The 23836-nt window shown below is 31.3% G+C and overlaps 2 protein-coding genes and 1 long non-coding RNA gene across 4 annotated transcripts; all 3 read left to right on the top strand.

The window, feature by feature from the left end:
* The first annotated feature begins 8108 nt into the window (after positions 1–8108).
* LOC124824585 (small ribosomal subunit protein eS10z-like) lies at positions 8109–10008 on the top strand. Its single transcript, XM_047297031.2, has 5 exons — positions 8109–8250; positions 8339–8387; positions 8473–8752; positions 8970–9105; positions 9796–10008. Exons 1-5 carry the CDS (start codon positions 8248–8250, stop codon positions 9868–9870), a joined length of 543 nt encoding a protein of 180 aa, XP_047152987.1. The 5' UTR covers positions 8109–8247; the 3' UTR covers positions 9871–10008.
* A 2668-nt stretch (positions 10009–12676) lies between these two features.
* On the top strand, positions 12677–17847 carry LOC124824587 (putative phosphoribosylformylglycinamidine synthase, chloroplastic/mitochondrial). Of its 2 annotated transcripts, none has more exons than XM_088107475.1 (3): positions 12677–12798; positions 12995–13061; positions 13468–17847. In XM_088107475.1, exons 2-3 carry the CDS (start codon positions 13020–13022, stop codon positions 17656–17658), a joined length of 4233 nt encoding a protein of 1410 aa, XP_087963601.1. In that variant the 5' UTR covers positions 12677–12798; positions 12995–13019; the 3' UTR covers positions 17659–17847. The 2 variants fall into 2 exon arrangements, with proteins under 2 accessions (XP_087963601.1, XP_087963600.1); XM_088107474.1 differs by having other exon boundaries at positions 12692–12798; positions 12962–13061.
* Positions 17848–18125: 278 nt separating this feature from the next.
* On the top strand, positions 18126–21440 carry LOC124824588 (uncharacterized). Its single transcript, XR_015784470.1, has 2 exons — positions 18126–19021; positions 20577–21440. It is a non-coding gene; the product is annotated as an uncharacterized LOC124824588 (long non-coding RNA).
* Positions 21441–23836: the final 2396 nt, after the last annotated feature.

The raw sequence follows: 23836 nt of genomic DNA, 5'->3' as shown, positions 1-23836 counted from the left end.
CTTTGCTAATAATTCCAGGTGGTAGTCAGTTATGGTACTGCACATGTAATATTAATACTAATAATAATGATAATAATTAAAACAGTAATAATAATATTATTATAATTAGAGATATCTTAGGATGCTGAGATAAAATAGTATTTTAATATATTTTTTTGAATTTGAGTCATTTGTATTAAATATATAAGGAAAAATAATAATGTAACTTGATAAAGTTGAAATCTGATTCACTGATGATAAAATTATAAATTATAACGTAATAAAATATATTATACTTAATAAAAATTCATCCTCCTTAAATACTTAATTACTATAATTATGTTTTCTATTAATGTAATGGTACAGATAATTAATAAGAATGTGGTTTTTAATTGACTTTTTATATACTGTTTCTTTTATTATTTTTATCCTGGTATATATTATTAATTCCATGAACTATAATAATAAACAAATTACAAAGAATTGTAAATGTTACGAAAATTAATAAAGTATAATAATTTTATGTATATTATAATTTTAATATAAATTTATTTTATTTTAATAATTATTTTATAATAATAATTTTAAATCGTTTGATATTATTTTTAATTACATACTTTTATTCATTAATAATAAAATAATTGTTTTTTTACTTAAGAAATTAGATAATTAAATAGTTTATTATTTTAAAATCATTAAAAATTTGCCACATAAATTTTTAATACTATTTTATAAAACTATATATTTTAAAATGTATTATTTTATATTAATTATTTAAAATTATATATTTTAATTTAATAATAATTAAATGCATGTCCACTTTTAATTAAAATAAAGAAAAATGCAATGTAAATTATATGCTTGAAATTAAGAAGCTGAACAGTGTGCACACAAGAAAACAGGATAAGGGCGAGGACAATGGCTAAGGAGTCCCTTTAAGATGTAACATGGTCAATTATTTATTAAATTTTGTCTACCAAATTTGTATGATTAATGTAGAAATCTTAGCTCAGAAGCTATGTGATAACTTGATTTTGAAAAAAGGAAAATAACTTATTTTTCAATATTTTTTAAAAAAGTTAACCACTATTGATATAATCAATTAAAATAGTATTTATAATCATTATTAAAGTTTAAAATTTAATATAAATTAATAATAATTTTAAAAATTTATTGTTATTATTAATTATTTGTCTATAAAGTTAGTATACGACAAATATTTGAAAAATAAATAATATTAAATTTTCATTCATAATATTAAAATTTGATTTATTCTTATATAAATGTTTTGCTAACATGGCATTGATAATATAATTTTGTTGTTGTAAATTACTACTGGTAATAATAAATATATTTTATGATAATAATTGGAATTGAGATATAAAATATAGAAGAGAAAGTGAGATATTTTTCATTGGTATTTAAATTTATATCTAATACAAATAAAAGCGAAGTAAAATGAATGAGACAATAAATAAAACAAAAGTTATACTAAATTGGTAACATATGGACTACTGTTAAGAAATAAGAAAGTAATGAGCATGATCACTAAAATTATGAAACGTGTGCATGTAATACTCAACTATTTGCGGGTAAATTGTGATTAAATGAAATTTGTGGTTTTTACATTGTTCATTATTTGAATGATTTTGAGTCTTTTAACATAAGTCTAATTTGTTTCATTGAGATCTGTTTGATGTTATGTTAATCAGATGGCTAATGCCCTAACATTTTAGTAATACAGTTTATTGGTGTATTTATATGAACATGACCGATATAGTATATTTATAGTAATTATCTTTCTATAGTAATCATCATCCATATGGTTAGAGATTTTTGCACTTTTTTGAAATGTGATTATTTTAAATTTTTTTAATATAAATGTGTTTTGATTTGAATACAGTAATATATTTATAAATTTCACTTGGTCTTTTGTAGTGATATTTATATTAATATATTTTTGTAATTTTGAGATTGAAATAAATAAATGTAATTGTTTTTTTATTTTCTAAAATATTATAGTAGAATATTATAAAATGATTTTATTGGCAGAGTACATATTATATATATATATATATATATATATATATATATATAATTTAGGAAATATAATAATAATACTTAATATAATCACTTTTATATGATTTAAGAATATAATCAGGTTATTATATAAAAATATAAGCAGATCTAAGTTATTGAAATATATTATTAGATTTGTGTGATTAATTATACATTTTAATTATAATTTACTAAATATAAAATATTAAAACATGATTACTACTACCATTTTCATAATACTATAATTAAAAGTAAAAATTGTTATTCTTGATTTTGTCAAGAAAAAATATTCAAGTTGAAATTGACATTCTGAAAGTAACCCATCAGCTCATATTACAAAAAGCTATGGAAAAAGAAATTAAAGTTTATAGCAAGGAGAAGAAAGAAAGATAAATTTGTCAAACTTAAATTTAGGAACAATTTATATTTTTATATTTAAAGTTGATTACAAATATAAAAAAAATGTATTATAATTTAATTTACTTCTAAAAACGCAGAGTTTAAAAAAAGTTAGAACACTTAGTACAACAAACAAGGTAAATAGGCATGTCAATACAGTGTATATATATATATATATATATATATATATATATATATATATATATATATATATGTATGTATATATATATATATGTATGTATATATATATACATATATATATATATATAGTGTATATATACCCAATTCAAACAATAATTTGTTAAAAATAAAAACATAAAAACTAATAAGAAAATATAATGTAATTATCCTTTTTAAGTGTTTTAAAAGTAATATTTAAAATACATTTTTTCATTATTTTGATAAGTATAATATAGAAAATTGAATTTTATTTTTAATTTTTATTAAAATATTTCATATACTATATACATCATCCATTAACACGTGTTATTAATAAAATTAAAGTAATATTCATAATGATGTATAAAATAAATTATTAAAATAATAATATAATATATGTAACCCATATTTATTATTTTAACCAATTATCACATATAACGGTACATGGATCTCAAACTCATGTATGGATTTTAAACTAGTTATGCTAAAGACCATGTGTTGATGCAACTTTCTCTTTTCCATCTTTATACATTTACTAGTAGATTTGCAAATTAAAAAAAAATTAATATAGTAATTTAATTTCTTTAATTTTATGGTTTAATTTATTTTGTTTTTTATTACTTTTAGTTTTAGTTTCATTTTTTTAATTTTTAATTTAATTATTTCAATATTAATATATATAACAATAATACTGACACATGTTAAATTGAATCAAAATGTTAGATAGAGAGACTAAATGAAAAACAACTATTATCATGGGATAATAATCTTGTATAAACATTGTCATATTATATTATCACCATCAAAAAGACTGCTACATTCAAGTGACATAATCATTAAGTCAATTTATGTTTTTCTTTTAAATTAAAAAATTAAAAAGTTTCATAAATTAACATATAAAAAAGTTAACATCAACTTAATAAAAAAAATACCAAATTAAACTTTTTAAAAAAATTATAAAACTAAATTGAACCTAAAAATAATAAGAAAATCAGAATGAAACTAATCAAGTAAATTACTAATTACATCTATTAAAAAACTTCAATTTCATCAGTTGTACAGATAAAAAAAAGTAATTTCTGAATTATACGTTTAAAGGTTAAAAATACTTTTAGATGTACAATTTAAAAAAGATTTTTTCCTTAAAAAACTTATAAATTGTATAATTTATAAGTAAAAAATAACTTTAAACAATGTTATAACATCCCAAAAATACAGTCTAAACTATATAATAGAATAATTACCTTTAATAATATACAGACCAGTCACTAATAAGAGCGTACGGTTATGGCCGAACGGTCTTACAAAATAGTACGAGGAAATAAAGTCGTACGGAAGTACAATCCTGACCGAACAGTTTAAAAAGAAGAATACCGAACGATCATATTAAACAAAAGGGAAGGTGATCGAACGACTACCTTACTATAAACTAAACTACTGACCGAACGTCCTACTGTTCAGTCTTCACTTCAACCTCAACAAGGTTTTCTTCCTCTAGCCCTCTTCCAGCAGCTCGTCTCCTTCTGCTCACATCCACACAGATGATCATTGCAACGACAAAGACGGACGTACAAAACAAGACAAGACAGGAAACACAGGGTAAGCTTATGTAATTTTATTCAGGTATAAACATACATTTCACACAATCAAACACACAAGATAAATTTCATCATACTTTTCATACAAAGCCTAATACTAGGCTGACTGTCCAGACTGTATGAAATTTGTGTAGCTACGACGTTCGTGCACCCGGGTGATGTAATAACTGGGATACCCTCAACAGCTGCCACCCGAGGTTAGTCCTATCTGTCCAAAGTAACCCTAAGGACTAGGACATCCTGTCGTTCCCACACATGACCTACCCTCCTCTACGTAAGGACAAGTACTCACGGAACATCAGGATGAACTGCCAGCTTAGCATGACCACATTCATACTTTACCAATTCCAATTTTCAACCATGAGTCGTTCCTCCCCGGAACACTCGTCCATAACTCAACACATTTTATCCATATCACATTCTCTTCATCTTTCATTATCAATCATCTCAAGTTAACCAGTTGTACAAGAATCACTAAGGGTACTAAATACCGAACGTTCAACCACTGAACTCAGAATGAGACCAACACTTGGAGCGAGACCGAGAGGTCTCCAGTTCCAAAACGGATTCATATCAAAGAGGATTACCATCGGGTTGAGAAAGAAACCAAGTAAGATCATATATGACAAGAACTACTAGAACGAGTGTTACTTACAAAGTGAGTCAATTGCTAAAACTCTAGGCCGAAACCAATGTATACAGACACTTCAAAGATTAATACTTATAAAATTTACATGATGCAACCGAACGTTAATAAATATACTTAGCCACCAATAACAATTTGAATGCCAGTCAAAGACTGAACACTATAGTGAGCGACCCTATTGGGCTTGAACGAACGCTCTTATTATGAAGTTGAGGAACTAGAACGAGTGCATGATGTAAGACCAAACACTTGCTTAGAACGAACACTTGGTATAAGTGCTACTAAATTATAGAGAACAGGTTTGATAAATATAATGAGATACTATTTGAGTAGTGTTTAAGAATAACTAACATATACAAATACATACATACATACATACATATATATATATATATATATATATATATATATATATATATATATATATATATATATATATATATATATAAGTTTATCGTCGAATACCCAGACACAACTATACTTGGCCGAACGCTCAAGCATAGTATTACAACACGAAAACGCTCGTCCTCAACTAGGATCCTTCCCAAATGAAATAATCCAATTCTAACCAAGTTTACTAGCTACCGAACGGTTAATGACCGTTCAATGACGAACGTACACTATCATAGGGAAATTTCATATCCAGAACTCATTTATCTTCAACTTATTTTTTAACACATAGTTTCATAACTTTATAAATTCATATCATAATCAATTTTCATACTTCATATAATCCACATCATAGTAAATAATCATATTTCATATAAACAAGCATATCAGCATTCATACTTTATATACATTCAACCACTCAACAACATGCTTTCATTATCAACGAACGTACAAACAAACATACAATTAAATTAGATAAGCTTCCCTTACCTCTGAGCGTGAACGAACGTCCTAGAGACAGAATACGATTTGCTCGACTACAATTTCTTCTACCCTCACGCTCAACAATTCTTCAACTAGCCAAACAACAGACCAAAAATGGTTCAGAAAGGGACTATGAACGCATGCAACCATAACTTGGTTTGCATGTGCCAGATAACGAACGTCTAAGGACAAGAATAACTTACCAGTTTAGAATTCGAAACCGATTGGTTCAAATTGAAGCTCTGGACGCCGGAAGTGATTCTACGGTGCCTGAACGGAGATCGGAGAAGAGAAAGGGTGAGATTTTGTAGAGAGAAGGGAGAGTTTTAGAGAGAAGGAGGAGAATTTGAGAAATTCAGAGTTTGGAGAAGAAGATGCATGCAGAGAGTGTGACGTAAACTTTCCAAAACTCAGTTTTGCTTAAAACGAACGTCCGCTCATCTGGCGACACCTGCCTTCCACTATCTGATTTTCGGATCCTCGTTGCTTGACACCTGGCGTCCGTTCAGAGGGGTTTGAGTGTGTTTTTAATGATTCTGACAAATGTAATTCAAAAATAAAATAACTTGTAGATTATATATGTTAGAAGATAATTACTTTTTATTTACATATTATACAATTCAAACTTTATTTTTCATCCCAAACTATATAATCTAAGAATTGAGAGAGAAAACATAGTGAGAATTAAGAAAATACACCTAATGTAACAATCAAAGGGAAAGAACACGACAACAAGTTAGCCTAAGTAGGAAAAGAAGGAACGGTGAGATAAGCTATTTTAGTTTGTTTAATTAATTGTATGTGAGATGATTTGTTTTTTCAATTTGCATGTTCGGGTGGACATTAATTGATTGTACGAGGATCAATGTTAATTAAATAATTTTCGCAACAAGTTAATAAAAGTGACACTAAGTTAAGAGCGAGCGTTTTCACAAATGAATCAACTAATAAAAACAACAAAGGTAAGAGATTATGCGAATAATGGACAATCAATTCTAAGTTTCATTAACGTATATGAGGTATACAAAATAAGACAGATCTCCAAACAAGGTGGTATAATCCAAAAGCTTGTTTGAAGGGCAACCATCATGAATACATATGTCAAAAAACAAAATATGTCCTAAATCCCACTTGAGATTTAAACAGTAAAATAATTATCGAAGACTTGAAAGATCCCTCCCAATCTCATTCTATATATAAGAAAATTTTGATACAAAGTAAGTAATAAATAGAATAACCTTAAACACAATATAATGATGATAAATAGAGTAACTCTAGACACAATATAACGATGATAAATAAGGTAACTTTCGACACAATATAATAATGATAAATAGGGTAACTATAGACACAATATAATGATGATAAATAGAGTAACTCTAGACACACTATGATGATAAATAGGGTAACCCTAGACAGAATCTAATGATGATAAATTGGATAAATATCATAACAATGATAAATAGGGTAAATACTCTAACAATGATATATAGGGTAAATATGTTAACACTCCCCCTCAAACTGAAGCATACAAATTGTATGTACCAAGCTTGGAATAGATAAACTCAATCTGAGATCTCTTTAGGAAATTAGAAACTTCAACTTATAACAAGATGCACATATGCTTCAGACCATCGAGAAAGAATGTCTATAAACCAAATTGGACTCACAATTCAACATAGCCAAAGAGACTCCTCTTGAAATATAGGACTCATCTTCAGAGGTGTGCAGTAAACCGATGACAATGGTCAGCGAATAGCAAAAGTGCAAAAAACTGTTGGGAATCCAAGTGTGAGTCCAAAGTCTCACATTAGATATAAATGACAAAGTAGAGCACTATATAAAGATATAAAGATGAAAGATCCATGGAAGATTATTGGGAATCCAAGTGTGAGTCCAAAGTCCCACGTTGGATAGAAATGACAAAGTAGAGCACTATACAAAGATGAAAGACCAATTGCCTTAAGGTTTTGGGTAAAGAGTGATATCAATCCCTTATATGGTTGGGCTCATGTCTCATTAGTATTGTGTCTCCCGCGTGAACCTTCTCCTCAATAAACCCAACAAAAACACAAGGAATGAAAGGACAAAACTGCAAGAACTGCCATCATTGATTGATGGTGCATGCAAGATTCTGAATTTTTAAAAAGATTTTTTCCTTAAAAAATTATAAATTGTATAATTTATAAGTAAAAAATAACTTATAAACCATATAATTCAAAAATTCAACAATAAAATAACTCTTAGATTATATATTTTAGAAGATAGTTACTTTTTATTTACATATTACACAATTCAAACATTATTTTTGCCTCCCAAAATATATAATATAGGAAAGCACAAAATGATTTATTTTTTATATAAAATGCAGGAAGAAACATATGGAGGTGCAAGCGGCCCATGAATAGGCCCATAGTGCAAAGATATATGAAAAGGGAAAGTTAGGGTTTATAGCGAAAAAAAAGAAGGTAACCAAGAGATAACTGTGTGGGATTGTTGGCCGAGCCTCCATTGCCTCTCTTCAACCTTCTGATCATGGTACGATCTTGAATTCTGGATGGCCAATACTTTTCGTTACTCAGTTAAAATTTGATTCTTATGTTTGCTTCCGTTTTTGTTTGTTCAGATCATTCCGGAGAAGAACCGTAAGGAGATCTGCAAATACCTCTTCCAAGGTAGGTGTCTCAGTGTTTATCCCCGATAATCTTGGTTCGTTAGGGTTTTAACTCGTTGAGTAATCTGAGATTGTTTATGGTGCAGAGGGAGTTTGCTATGCGAAGAAGGACTTCAATTTGGCGAAGCACCCTGAGATTGATGTGCCTAATTTGCAGGTGATTAAGCTGATGCAAAGCTTCAAGTCCCGCGAGTACGTGAGGGAGACCTTTGCTTGGATGCATTATTACTGGTTCCTCACCAATGATGGCATCGAGTTTCTCAGAACTTACCTTAACCTTCCTTCCGAAATTGTCCCTGCCACTTTGAAGAAACAGGCCAAGCCACCTGGCAGACCCTTTGGTGGCCCATCCGGTGATCGCCCTAGGTATGTCAATAAGATCACTGTTGTAATTGATTGAATAATATCGTAGTACAAAGCAATAAACCATATATCTATAGGATAAGTGTTGTACTAAGTGAAGTGTTATGACCTTACATAACTGAATACAAGGGACGCAATACAAGCCAATCCAACTGAGCTAAACTAACTACTTTTTCTACTAGTTGGATGTCATGTGGATGATCTGTGTTGCTTTGAACAGGGGTCCACCTCGCTTTGAAGGCGAGCGGAGGTTTGGTGGTGATCGTGACGGATATCGTGGAGGTCCCCGGGGACCTGGTGGAGACTTTGGAGGAGATAAAGGAGGAGCTCCTGCTGACTACAGGCCCTCTTTTGGGGTAATTCCATTGTCAATGCAGTTCTACTGTTGTTTACTGTTGTGCATAGTCATCATGGTTGCCGTTTGTTTTTGGCCTAGTTTTCATCATCATGATTGCTGTTTGTTGTTTAGTTTTTAACTAAATAGAACTTTTAACTTTTATGACTATTTGTTTTCAAGCTCTTACAAATGAATAGGTGCTTGATGTGCAGGTTAAAGTTAACTTTTTTTCAAGAAAGGTTGATTCATTCGCTATATTTTTTTATTTTTCTCTTGCAAGCTCTTGGTGATAAGTTTACTCGAATAGATTGAGTCTATTTGATTATAATTTCCCATGATTCGCACCTTTTAGTCGCAGAAAATGTGAAACTAAGTCCTTTGTTGGGAACCCATCTATGTCATGCAAAATGTGCAATCTTTTCTTCAGTTAGGCAATGCAAATAAGTTATTTCCTGCAGTTTTGAAAGCTTGAGGATTAAGTGATCAATAGTGTGATGTGATTAATGCACATTTCGGAAGGTTTTATGATTAATGCACAATAGTGTGATGGCTGTGTCCTTGAAGCTGTACAATTAAAATGTTGATAACCATGCTTGCATCCTCTATGGACATTTCATTTTTGGCAGCAAACAATATATAGAATGTTTTTGGTCTCTTTTCATTCGGTTGTTTTCCCCCTCCACTTATCAATTGGTTTGCCATATTGCAGGGATCTGGAGGAAGGCCTGGCTTTGGTCGTGGATCTGGTGGTTTTGGGGCGCCAACCAGCTCAAATATTCCTTAAGTATTATGTTTTGTGCTTTATTTTTTGCTTAGTTTTCTAGAATATTGCCCTCTCCTATAGATTGTTTTATGGGCTTGACAATTACTTTATATCCAGTTTTACTTTCACTGAAGATTTTGATTTGAGTGTTTCTGCTAATTTGTGGCCTTCTCTTTCATCACCATTTTATTCCAACTTCAAATGCCTGCAATACATAGTATTTTATTCTCTACATTGTAATGGACAAATTTAATATATAATAAAATAGTTAAGATTAATAAAAAGGTTAAATTTAAAGAAAACAGTCGCTTAAAGGTTAAAATATACTTAAAAGTTAAAATATCGATGCAGATAGTTATTTTAATTTTAGAAAACTTTTATTCAAATGTTAAAATTGAGAAACAATATATATATGAACTAATATTCAAGTTTGAAAAATAAACGTAAAAAGTTATAAATGCTGTGAGGTAATTTATCGAATTGACACCGTAAAAAATGACTAAGATAGAGTAGGTATAGGGATTATTATGACTCCTAGAAGTAGTAATAATCGTATATCTATTTTTTTTATTTATAGGTGAAGGGAAAAGAAAAATATAAAAATGGAAATTAAGAAAAACTGATGAGTGTTGTTGGTTCAAATAGTTGAAGGGAAAAGAAAAATATGAAAAAGGAAATTAAGAAAAACATGAGTGTTGTGGTTCAAGCTACACTTTTAATCTTTTTTTCGTTATAGTTCTTCAATCTGTGATAAAAAAAATCGAGATAGGTTTCCCTATATAACATTTTATTATAATAATCAACAAGTTGGTTTGAACTTTGTCCTTTCAAACAATATTTTAATTTCTGTATTTGGTGAATGGAAGCAACGACATTGTGATAGAGAATTCCATTAGAGATGTTTTATATTATCTACTGCTGTTAGGGATGAATCATAGACATAATCGCTGAATATTTTATACTGATAAAATAATTTAAAAGATTGATATAACAACATTACCCTTTAATTCAGTTTACATTTCTTTTAACAAACATTAAATACATGAATGTTATTTGATGCTTCAACAACAAAAAGAATTTAAAGATCTTTATTATGGATGTTTATTGGTACAGTGAATATAAAAAAATATAACTAATTAAATTGAGTGATATTATTAGTTTAATTTAATTCAATCTAAATGAAATTAATTAAATTTAATCATACTTATTCATGAAATTTGCGATTTACTGTAGATAAATAAAATTTTATTTCGTGCTCTAACCCCGCGACAATTGTTTAATTGGGCTGGTTTCGTTTGGGTAAGAATATTTTTTATTAAAATAATGATTTTTTTAAACGGATTAAAAAATAAAATGTGAAGTATGTGATTACGATCGATAAAATAAATTAAATGGACTCTTAGAAACTAAAATCCTAAATCTTTAAGGTATCTTGTATCATTAGTGTAAATAAATATAAAAAGTAGACAAATAAATACTTAGAATACATATATTTTAGAGAAATTCAAATCAGCAATTTTTTAAAGAAATGTTTTTGTGAGTAAAAAAAATTCAGATTTATTAATAAAGTAATAGAATAAATGTGATATAACTGAATTTATTGAATTGTAAAAAAATATATTATTTTAAAAAAAATTATCTAATAAATAATTTATAGATTAATAAAGGTATAAATAAAAAAATACCTTAACTAAATATATCAGAATCTATTTATTATTTATAGAAGATAAATTATATTTTTCAAAGAGTAAGAATTATTTTCATGGATAAAATGTAGGATGATTATTCAAGTAGATACACGACACAAGAGCAATGAAATATATACTTTATATTGGAATATGTTAACTCATTAATTTATATTTATTTCAAAATTTAATAAATCACTTGCAATTTGATAGAAACATTACAAATTCAAATTGTACTTACAGTTTCGGTACAGCCAGTTATTCTTAGAGATTAATGAAGGGTCACATAATAATAATAATAATAACTACTTTTTCTTTTTCAAATAAAAGTCACACTCATTATAAAATACATAGAAATTACAGTTTACTATACAATGACTTTAATTTAATTATTATTTTTTCTGTATGAAACTTAATGAATGATCACAAAATATTTACATTTATCTTACTCTAAAGAAGAGAAAGTGGTAATCGTATAATATTTCATACAATATTTTTATTTATCTTACTCTAACATTATTTTTTATTAATCTCGCCATTATCAGGAAATATAGTAGTAAACAATATGAAGTGAGATAGATAAATACAATTTTTTTTATAGAGTATTATATTTTATCTGAAAAAGATGAGGAAAACCGGAGCATACACAACTTTGAATATGAAACATATCTTATTCACTAGATAAGTGACATTATGATAATATATTATGAAAGCTACATTGTCCTTATCTTTCTGAAACATCTTAGTAATACACAGCTCAGAATTAAAAGAAAAACAAATCTGCTTATGTAACTGTCTTTTGCAATCTTTCTGTTAAAAAAAGTAATCCTTATTATAATACTTCTTAATAAATTTGACAACCTTTAAATGAATCTAAATAAGATTTTAATTAAATACAAATGATAAAAACTGACAATAAAATATTATATTTAAAATAAAATTTTTATTTAATTTATTTTTATTTTATATCAACAAAATAAAACAATATTATACTTAAACAAATAAAAAATCAAAACTACCTCTTTTTATCTTATCTCTTTCAAAATTAAATTAAATATTATTAAACCAAAACTAATAAAATAAGATTTAATCAAAATAATTAATAAACCTATAAAATTTAACACTCTCTCCATGGTATCATTCGGCTGAAGGAAGACAGAAAAAATGAGCAGAAAAACAATGGATCGATAAAACAGAGGAAAGGGAACAAAGAATATAAAATTGAAGAATAGAAATCAGCGGCAACGCAACCATACTTGAAAGGGTAAGAACATTATATTTTATTCATTCATTGGACCAAGTGGCTCACTGTAGGGTTTTATTTTTGTGCCACTCCAAAACCCTTTAATGTCCTAAGCTAACTACTGCGTTTTGTTTTTCTTCCTTTCTACTTCATTCACGCCCACTGCTCGGTTCCCTTTTCAAAGTTTTTATTTCCCCCCCACTTTTTTCTGTTTTAGAGTTACCCAACACTTGATCGAGGACATGGCGGCTGTCAAGGAATTTGGGGTGTCTCAATTCGTGCAGGTTTGATTTTATTCCATCTCTTTGAATTAACATCGTATGATGAATCCTTTTTATTCATGAAATGTTGTTTTGGGTTTCATGCTTTGATGTTGTATTTGCATGTTTTTGATTCGTTGGAGGTTTGTACTTTTGCCATATGTGCTTTAATTTGTCAGTTTTTCGTAGATCACTAGGTGCTGCGTGTTTAATTTATCAGATGAAGTGCAGCGGTGTTTCATGGGTCTTCCCTTTCCCTTGTGTTTTTTTCCCCTTTATTGTTGTACTAACGTATTGGGTTGACTCTGGAGTTTGCATCGTTGACATGGCTTTGCGTTTTTTAACTTTGTCACTGACTAGTTGGTGAGCATGTTTAATTTGGCAATTTAAAATGCATCTTTGCTTATGGGTTTTGTGATTTTGGTTCCAGGGTACATCTAGGCAAACTTTGTTTTTGAAGAAGAAGCCTCATAGACAGAGAAATCACATGCTATGGGGTACGCTTTGGAATAGGAATTGGGCTCTGGGATCAACTCGAAGAGCTTTGCATTTAAGGTGTCAGGCTCAAGAAAATCCCAGAGCTGTGGTTTCTGGGAGTCTGAGCTCTTCTGTGGAAGAACAGCCTGGCTTGGTTCAGAAGCCTGCTTCAGAAGTTGATCATTTGTACCGAGTCCCATTTATGCAAGAAAGTGCAGCTGCCGAGCTTCTAGAGGAAGCTCAAGTGAAAATATCTAGTCAGATTGTGGAAATACAAACGGAGCAATGCTATAATATTGGCCTTAGTTCACACCTTTCCACTGGAAAATTTTCAGTTCTTAAATGGCTTCTTCAAGAAACTTTTGAGCCTGAGAATCTTGGAACCGAGAGCTTTCTTGAGAAGAAGAGGAAGGAGGGTTTGATTCCAATTATAGTTGAGGTTGGTCCCAGGTTGTCATTTACCACAGCGTGGTCTACTAATGCTGTAGCAATTTGCCAAGCCTGTGGATTGACAGAAGTGACTCGTTTGGAACGGTCAAGGAGGTACTTGTTATTCACCACAAGTGAGCTGCAAGATCATCAAATCAGTGAATTTGCATCTATGGTGCATGATAGGATGACCGAGTGTGTTTATTCTCAGAAGCTAACATCCTTTGAGACCAGTGTTGTTCCTGAGGAGATTCGTTATATACCTGTTATGGAGAAGGGACGAAAGGCATTAGAAGAGATTAATTTGGAGATGGGTTTCGCCTTTGATGACCATGATTTGGAATATTACACCAAACTTTTCAGAGACAACATAAAGCGCAACCCAACCAATGTAGAGTTGTTTGATATTGCTCAATCCAACAGTGAGCATAGTAGACATTGGTTTTTTACCGGAAAGATTTTTATTGATGGGCAGCTTATGGATAAAACTCTAATGCAGATTGTGAAAAGTACTTTGCAGGCAAATCCCAACAATTCAGTTATTGGCTTTAAGGATAACTCAAGTGCAATCAGGGGTTTCCCAGTGAAGCAGCTCCGCCCAGTTCGGCCTGGTTCATCATGTCCACTAGAAGTTGCAGTACGTGAGTTAGATATCTTGTTTACAGCTGAAACACATAATTTTCCGTGTGCAGTGGCACCTTATCCTGGTGCAGAGACAGGTGCAGGAGGTCGCATTAGGGATACACATGCTACAGGAAGAGGGTCCTTTGTTCAGGCAGCTACAGCTGGTTATTGTGTTGGAAATCTCAACACATCAGGTTTTTATGCTCCATGGGAAGATCCCTCCTTTACTTATCCATCAAATTTGGCACCTCCTTTACAGATTCTTATAGATTCTAGTAATGGTGCATCTGACTATGGCAACAAATTTGGAGAACCATTGATTCAGGGTTTCTGTAGAACTTTTGGAATGAGACTTCCTAGTGGGGAAAGGCGAGAATGGTTGAAGCCAATCATGTTCAGTGCAGGCATTGGACAGATAGACCACCTTCATATATCAAAGGGAGATCCTGACATTGGGATGCTGGTTGTCAAGATTGGAGGCCCAGCTTATCGCATTGGCATGGGAGGTGGAGCAGCCTCAAGCATGGTCAGTGGGCAGAATGATGCAGAGCTTGATTTCAATGCTGTGCAACGTGGGGATGCTGAGATGGCTCAAAAACTATATCGTCTTGTTCGTGCATGTATTGAGATGGGGGATAAAAATCCAATTATTAGCATTCATGATCAAGGTGCTGGTGGTAACTGCAATGTTGTGAAGGAAATTATATATCCAAAGGGTGCTGAGATAGATGTCCGAGCAATTGTGGTTGGTGATCATACGATGTCTGTTCTAGAAATTTGGGGAGCAGAGTATCAGGAGCAAGATGCAATCTTGGTGAAGCCTGAAAGTCGTGATCTCTTGGAATCAATCTGTAGCAGGGAAAAAGTTTCAATGGCAGTTATTGGAACTATCAGCGGTGATGGACGTGTTGTGTTGGTTGATAGCTTGGCAACTCAGAAGAGTATTTTGCATGGACTTCCTCCACCTCCTCCTGCAGTTGATCTTGAACTGGAGAAAGTCCTTGGTGACATGCCCAAAAAATCTTTTAAATTTAATCGGGTCGTCTATGAGCGAGAGCCACTTGATATTGCACCTGGGATTGCAGTGATAGATTCTCTAAAGAGGGTACTGAGTTTACCATCCGTCTGTTCGAAACGCTTCTTAACTACAAAAGTTGATAGGTGTGTTACTGGTCTGGTGGCACAACAACAAACCGTTGGCCCTTTGCAGATCCCCCTTGCTGATGTTGCTGTTACAGCTCAAACTTTTAATGATTTGACTGGAGGTGCTTGTGCCATTGGAGAACAACCAATCAAAGGCCTGTTAGATCCCAAAGCAATGGCTCGGTTGGCGGTTGGAGAAGCATTAACAAATCTTGTATGGGCACAGGTCACTTCCCTTTCTGATGTCAAGGCTAGTGGTAACTGGATGTATGCTGCCAAGCTTGATGGGGAAGGAACTGACATGTATGATGCTGCCATAGCTTTATCTGAAGCAATGATTGAACTTGGCATTGCTATCGATGGAGGGAAAGACAGCCTTTCTATGGCAGCCCATGCTGAAAAAGAAGTTGTCAAGGCTCCCGGAAATCTTGTCATCAGTGTTTATGTTACTTGTCCTGATATAACAAAAACAGTAACACCAGATTTGAAACTCAAGGATGAAGGTGTTTTGCTTCATATTGATTTGTCAAGAGGTAAGAGGCGGTTAGGAGGATCTGCTCTTGCCCAAGCATTTGACCAAGTTGGGGATGACTGTCCTGATCTTGATGATGTTCCTTATCTTAAAAAGGTATTTGAAGGTGTTCAAGATCTTCTTACTGATGAACTGATTTCTGCTGGTCATGATATTAGTGATGGTGGGCTTCTTGTCTGTGCATTAGAGATGGCATTTGCTGGTAATTGTGGACTTAGTTTGAACATGTCATCTCAAGGTAACAGTCTCTTCCAAACACTCTATGCTGAAGAGCTTGGTTTAGTTCTTGAAGTAAGCAAGAAAAATCTGGCTTTGGTAATGGATAAATTAAACAATGTGGGAGTTGCAGCTGAAATCATTGGTCAAGTAACAGCCAATCCATCTATAGAAGTCAAGGTTGATGGCGAGACTTGTTTATCTGAAAAAACTAGTATCCTTAGAGACATGTGGGAGGAGACCAGTTTTCAACTTGAAAAGTTTCAAAGACTAGCATCTTGTGTGGATATGGAGAAAGAAGGACTGAAACATCGGTATGAGCCCTCATGGGATCTGACCTATCTTCCTGTTTTCACTGACAAAAACTTTTTGCTTGCAACTACAAAACCTAAAGTGGCTGTGATTAGAGAAGAAGGGAGCAACGGAGATAGAGAAATGGCTGCAGCGTTTTATGCTGCTGGTTTTGAGCCATGGGATATTACTATGTCAGACCTTCTCAATGGAAAGATTTCTTTGCATGAGTTCCGTGGAATTGTGTTTGTTGGTGGATTTAGCTATGCTGACGTGCTTGACTCCGCAAAAGGTTGGTCTGCTTGCATAAAATTTAATGAACACGTTTTGCAACAATTTCAGGAGTTTTACAAACGTCCAGACACTTTCAGTCTTGGTGTATGCAATGGGTGTCAGCTAATGGCTTTGTTAGGGTGGGTACCTGGTCCTCAAATTGGAGGTGTGCATGGTGCTGGTGGTGACCTATCTCAACCAAGGTTTATTCATAACAAGTCAGGGAGGTTTGAATGCCGCTTTACAAGCGTGACCATAAAGCCCTCACCGGCTATAATGTTCAGTGGCATGGAGGGTAGCACATTGGGTATATGGGCTGCTCATGGTGAGGGAAGAGCTTATTTTCCAGATGAAGGTGTGTTTGACAGAATAGTTCACTCTGACCTAGCTCCTGTAAGATATTGTGATGATGCTGGGAATCCGACAGAGGCATACCCTTTCAATGTGAATGGCTCTCCCTTAGGGGTAGCAGCTATTTGTTCCCCAGATGGGAGGCATCTTGCCATGATGCCTCATCCAGAGCGTTGCTTCTTAATGTGGCAGTTCCCATGGTACCCAAAGCACTGGCACGTGGAGAAGAATGGGCCTAGTCCTTGGTTGCGCATGTTCCAGAATGCAAGAGAGTGGTGTTCTTGAAATTATATAATGTTGCTTTTCATTTTCCCATAAAGTGCTTTCCTTGTTTTAGTTGATGACTTTTCCATCTCTCTCATCAATAATGAATTGACAGGTTACTCCACAACTCTGCACTTTACTCTATGTAGAATTTCACATGCAAGACAGCTTTCTAGTAGAAAGCTTGGGAATTTTCAATACCCCTCTGTATATTGCTTTTTTATTTAATTGTTGATGTCAGAAAATAAAACAAGTTAAAATGCTTGATCAGTGGAATGAACTCGATTGGTCCGAAAATGGCTTCATGATTAAGTCTTGACAGTTGGTAAATATAATGATTATTGGCTGATAAAAATCGCAAGCGGTAGTGCAAGTGTATATGCATAAATATTGCGTGGCCTAAACTGAAAAAGAAAGCTTAACCCTATTAAAGCTTATTATTCTTTGTGTATGAAGCTAGCCCTTATCCTCTGCAACCTGGTGTACGTCCTACCTATGACCTATTTTTGTTTTTTCTGGAATTGAGTCTAGAAACCAAACATCCGTTCTCTCTGCATCTTTCTCTTTCCAAGTCACCACTGTTAAGACAACTCTTACATGAATTTTGTTCTGTTGAGTGATTTTTGATTTTATTGCATCTTTCTTTTTCCAAGTCACCACTGTTAAGACAACTTTTACATGAATTTGGTTTCGTTCAGTGACTTTTGATTTTACTTTATTCTTTTTGAAGTTTAATTCTTATGTGTGTAGACCTTAGATTTAAGATGTGCAATTGAAACATGATGTTGGCGACGTGTAAATTAATGGTTATGTTATTGCATAAAATTCAGTTCATGAGGAACACAACTTCTGTTCAGCTTTCATCATTGGGCGATTAAAGTTCCAAACTTTGTAGCAATCACCATTTCTGTGACTTCTTGGTGGGAATCAGAAAGATATGACACTATTGGTCTCATTTACTGTTTTTTTTTATTGTAGCTGCCTACAATTATGGAAACTTATTATCAATGTTCAAGTAATCAAAGGGATGTAATGCCTATGTTGTGTCTTAGGGAGCCTTTGCATAATCTATATACACCAATTTTGGCAAGCAATATGACATTGTATATGAACTCTGCTACATGTTCTGAAATTGATGGAAACCCATTTAGGGCATTCCATTCAAAGGAGTACCAACTTAAGCTAAGGTTAAGAAAGGGAAGTTGGAGAAGGACTTTTAGAAAGCTCTTTCTTGATTTTCTTTCTCTAAGTCTTAGAAGGATTCTTTTTAATACTTATATGGTTGTTTTGTAGGGTCTAATAAAGCTTGGAGACCATGGTTGAGCCACCCAAAAAGCATGTGAAGCCAAGGAAAGCAAAGGAGCTAAAAAGGGGAGAAAAAGAGGTGATTTCCGGATTTCCTCCATTTTCTATTTCATTTCTGCATTCTGTTATGCTTTCTGTTTCAGATTTCCAGCTTCTGTTTTGACTTTCTTTTCAGTCTGTTTTGCTATTTCCAGTCACTATTGTTGTGTTTCCATTGTGTAATCATGTTTATCTTTCATTTTAAACGGTGAATCTTCTTTGCTTGAGTCATTTTCAGCCTTATTTTTCAATTTCAAGTTTGTCACAAGTCATGTGCACATTCTGATGCAGTTTTAATTCTGTTTGTTCCAGTATTAATCTGTTCTGCTGTGTTTTTTCGGTTTGCTTGAGTTTAGAGTGCTGGAAAAGCTTTAAATCAACCAATTAAGGCAATGAGAACATGTTCTAGCCTTGGTGATATAAGCAAAAGCACTAGAAACTGATTCTGGTTTCAAATTTGCTCAAGAAATTCAATTCTGGTTTAAATCCCTAAATCTGTTTCAGTTGGTTTTCCTTTGATTCTGAAGCTTGGTACAACATTGTTTAGTGTTGTTGAATGTGTCTTAAGGTGTGGCAAACCAGAATAAGCAATGAAATGCAATATGCATAGCTTGGTTGCTCAAAATCCTTAGCAATTCACTGTTTCAGATTTGAATTCTGGCTTTTCACCGTGCTCAATTTATTTGAATTGTGTAATCTGAGTTTGGTCATGCTAAGCATCTCAATTCTAGCTTAGTTCAGTAGAGTTACGTCTTCTTGAGTCATTTTAATTGTTGTCCAGCCTTTTGATTCTTTGAAAACTGATTTTGGGTGGTACAATGGTGTATTTTCCTGCATAAATTGGCTATAGCAAGGGTGATTTTCGAATCTTGTTGTTTCTGTGCTTTTGGAAAGCTCGAACAAGTTTAAATTGATATTTGAAAGTTGCTAGCACTGTTCATTTGGTCAAATTTTAGCCTATATGCAGATTTGGTCTTTAAGCCATCACTTTTTGAGTTAAAAGGGAAGTGAACCAGTGATTTTGAGTTTTAAACAGTTTCTGAGTTGTTTAAGAGTTTGAACACACTTAAAATCATCAAGCAAAGTGTTTGGTCACTCACGTGAGCTGTTGAATCACTTCCACTCGTTTTTGGGTTTAAAACCACCATTTCAGTCCACTTTTCTGGTGCAGAATTTCAATTTCAGCCACTGTTTGGTTTTTAACTTTGCATAATTCAATTCTGGATTGGTAAAAGCTGGTTCAATGTTTAAAAATGATATTAAATGATCAAAAGAAGTATAATCCAGTGATAAAAAGCATATAGAACTTTGCAATCCAGATTAGAAGTCCAGAAATTCAAAAATTCAAAAATTCAAAATCTGAAATTCATTGGGACATTTTATCAAACACCTTTGCAAAATATCAAACAGTTTGGGTCTGGACTTGGTTTAATCTGTGATTTTGATTTCTTTGCTTTCTTAATCTGTTCGAGCACTTTTCTTAGGATCCATTTGAGTGCCTACTTCTGTTCTAAACCTATTTTTATTGCTTTTAAGCTTTTTGGCCTCTTAAATTGTCCAATTCAAGTCAAATTTTGGTGTTGAAACTGGTGCAGATTTCTAATCTGTTTGGTGACTGTTTTGGATGATTTTGATGGTGTTGTGAAGTCCTTTTGGAGCATTCAAGTTACAGAAACCTTCCCCTACCAAGGTAGCCTCTTAGGAAGTGTAGAAGGAGCAGAATTTGTGATTTCAAAGGGGCTGTCCAGCAAGCAAACTTTGCACTTTCCAGCAGCATAAAACACTGAAAATTGCCAACTCATATAGCCAAATTTTGAGAGACCAGTTCCATACCAAAGTGAATGAGAGATTGAGTGTTTAGAACCTAAAAGAAACTTGCTAGAGCACCTTAAAACAGTTCAGAAGTGAGATTTGAGTGGTTGCACCTAAAGCCAAATAGCTTTGGCCGTGAGAAATACTGCATATATTCCAATGCTGAAAAGTTCAATTTCTTGAATCTGATTTGTGCTATTCAATAGGCCTATGCAGTTTTTGTTTTGCAAGGCAATGCCAATGATCAAAAAGATTTTTGAAACACCTGTTTGAACTGGTTTTTGCAATTGAAGAATTAATTTTCTCAATTGGAGCATTAGCTTTTCTTTGATATAACAGTGCAGGTCTGAAAATGAATGGTGATCTTCAAGGAGATGCAAATGTATCTATCTAAGCTGAAGTGCTACTGATTTGAAGAGAAAGTAATTGGATTAGTGCAAGGTTTTGTTTAGCGACTTTAGATTTTATTTTCTTCCTTTTGAAGCTTAATTATCATGTGTAATGCTTGGTACACCTGAGATTGAAGATCTGCAATTGAAGCATGATGGTGACATGCTATTTAATGGCTATGTTACTGCGTACAATTAGTTCATTTCAGCAGGCTTTTCTAGGAGGGAATCAGAAAAGTTTAGGCAGTATTTCTCTCATTTAGTTAACATTTCTCTATTTAATATGTTTTTAAGGCTTAAAATCATGCAATGTATACAAAATAAAGTAGATAAGGGAAGAAAATGTATGATAGGAAGTTCTTATATTTCTGATAAATGAAGATGTTCTTTGTATGTTTACATAAAAAGTCTAATGGCTTTGAATACGTTTTACAACTGCACCCTAAATTACACCTAGTAAAACTTGAAAACAAACCTACGTAAAAAAACTACTGCAAAAATTAATTTATTAAAGATTTTAACAGAAAATTTAAAACATGCAAAAACATAACGGATTAAATCAATATGTATGTTAAAAATATATAAATAATAATTTTTTAAAAAATATAGGAAAGACAAGCATAAAATAAGAGATCAGAGGAGTAATTAGTTTAAATCGTGAAATGGGACAATGTAAGTGGGGAAGACATGGAGGAATTTAATTTGGATATAAACCAGAAAGAAGAGAAATTTTAGGGGTAAAATTATTTAGAAATGCAAAATTAACGTTAGAGAAGTGATTTATTCCCCTAAATAATACCATGTTTAAGAAATTTCTTCAAATAAATTCGGTAAAATATAATATTCTTTCATATGGATCTATTTATTGTAGTAGTTGGAATTAAGCTTTTGGAGACTTCACTTTTCAACCGACTGTCTGTAAAAGAAAATTATTTAAAATATTGAGATTAAATTCTGTTTGTTTTAAGAGAAACAAATAAAAAAATAATAATTTAAGGGTGAATAAATTTCAATTTTGTAGTATAGTTTAGAATAAAATTTTTTATTATGTAAAAAATGAATGAAAAATGAAAAAGAATTAAAATTTTACAACATTATAATTTTTGTTATTATTATTTGTTTACATAGTTTTTATTATAATATTTTTCTTAAATAAATGATAAAAAGTTTAATTTCAAATTATATTACAAAATAAAAGTTTATTCACCTTTAAATTATTCTTTTATTAATTATAATTTAAACTCAATATTTTTAAGTTACCTTTTCAGAATTTTAATTTTAGTTTTTAATTTTTAATTTTTTTCCTTCCCAGTTTAGAAAAACAAAAATGAAATAAAATAAAATAAAAATAAAAAAATTCCTTTTGAATTTGATTTCCAAAACGTCGAATTTTGAAAAAAATTGTAACCGGATATTAAAAATTCAATTAAAAAATTCCACACTTTTAAAACTGAATTTTAAACTCCTATTTAGAAAATTATATTTTAGTACATCTATTTAAGAAGAAAATTAAAAAAATTATTTTGGAAAAAATAATCTGTGTGTTTATAAGTAAATCACTAAAATAACTATAGCAAACAAATTTTCATAAGTGTTATATATATTATTTTTATGCAATTATTATTAATTTGAGTGAACTAATATTTAAGTTGAAAACATAAACATAAGAACGTACAAACGTTGTGAAATAATTTATGGAATCCATTGACTGACACAGTAAAATGTGATTAAGATACTAGAAATTGATATAGGTATTATTAGGACCCTTTTTTTTTATGTATATTTGGAGTGAAAAGAAAAATGTATTATTGATGTTTGGTGCTACACTGAATATAAAATTAAATATAAATAAATAAATTGAGTGAAATTATTAGTTTGGTTGAATTCAATCTAAATCAAATTAATTGAATTTAGTTATACTTATTTATGAAATTTGTGATTTACAAATTCTATCAATTTTAATTATAAAATAAATAAATTATGAAAATTATTTTATAATTGATTATTATGTATTATTTTAATCTTTTGGTACAGTCATATATATATATATATATATATATATATATATATATGGGATTTGCTAACGCGCGTACGTCTGTTTATCAGTTGTTACATTTTATGAATGTGTACAGGGTTTAGTAGAAAAAAATATCTCTCTCCTCAACCTTTCTCACTCCAACCTTTTTTTTGTCATTCCTATTATAATCTCAATTCAACAAATCAGAAACACTTACCGTTAAACAATCTTACAAAAAAATGATTTTATAATGAGTTTTCATTTTATAATTTTTGTCTTATTTAATTTTATCCAATTTTCACAAGCATAAGGAATTGGTAATTGACCTGTAAAAAATCAGAAATACTCTCTATTAAACAATTTTTTTTTAAAAAAATGATTTTATATTGAGTTTTCATTTTATAATTTTTGTCTTATCTAATTTTCACAAGCATAATGACATCAAAGGAATTGGTAATTGGCCTGAAAAAAATCAGAAACACAATTTCTTAAAAAAAATGATTTTATAATGAGTTTTCATTTTATAACTTTTGTGGTATATAATTTTATCTAATTTTCACAAGCATAATGACATCCGAGAGTTGGTAATTGGCCTGGATGGTTTTTTTAGAGATGATGATTCAACATATGCAGCTGA

The sequence above is a fragment of the Vigna umbellata genome, chromosome 2 (genome assembly GCF_029865625.1).
Source record: "Vigna umbellata cultivar VRB3 chromosome 2, Vumbellata_1.0, whole genome shotgun sequence".
Lineage (NCBI taxonomy): Eukaryota > Viridiplantae > Streptophyta > Magnoliopsida > Fabales > Fabaceae > Vigna > Vigna umbellata.
Note: the sequence above shows the minus strand (reverse complement) of the source record. Positions and strands in the feature narration are given on the sequence as shown.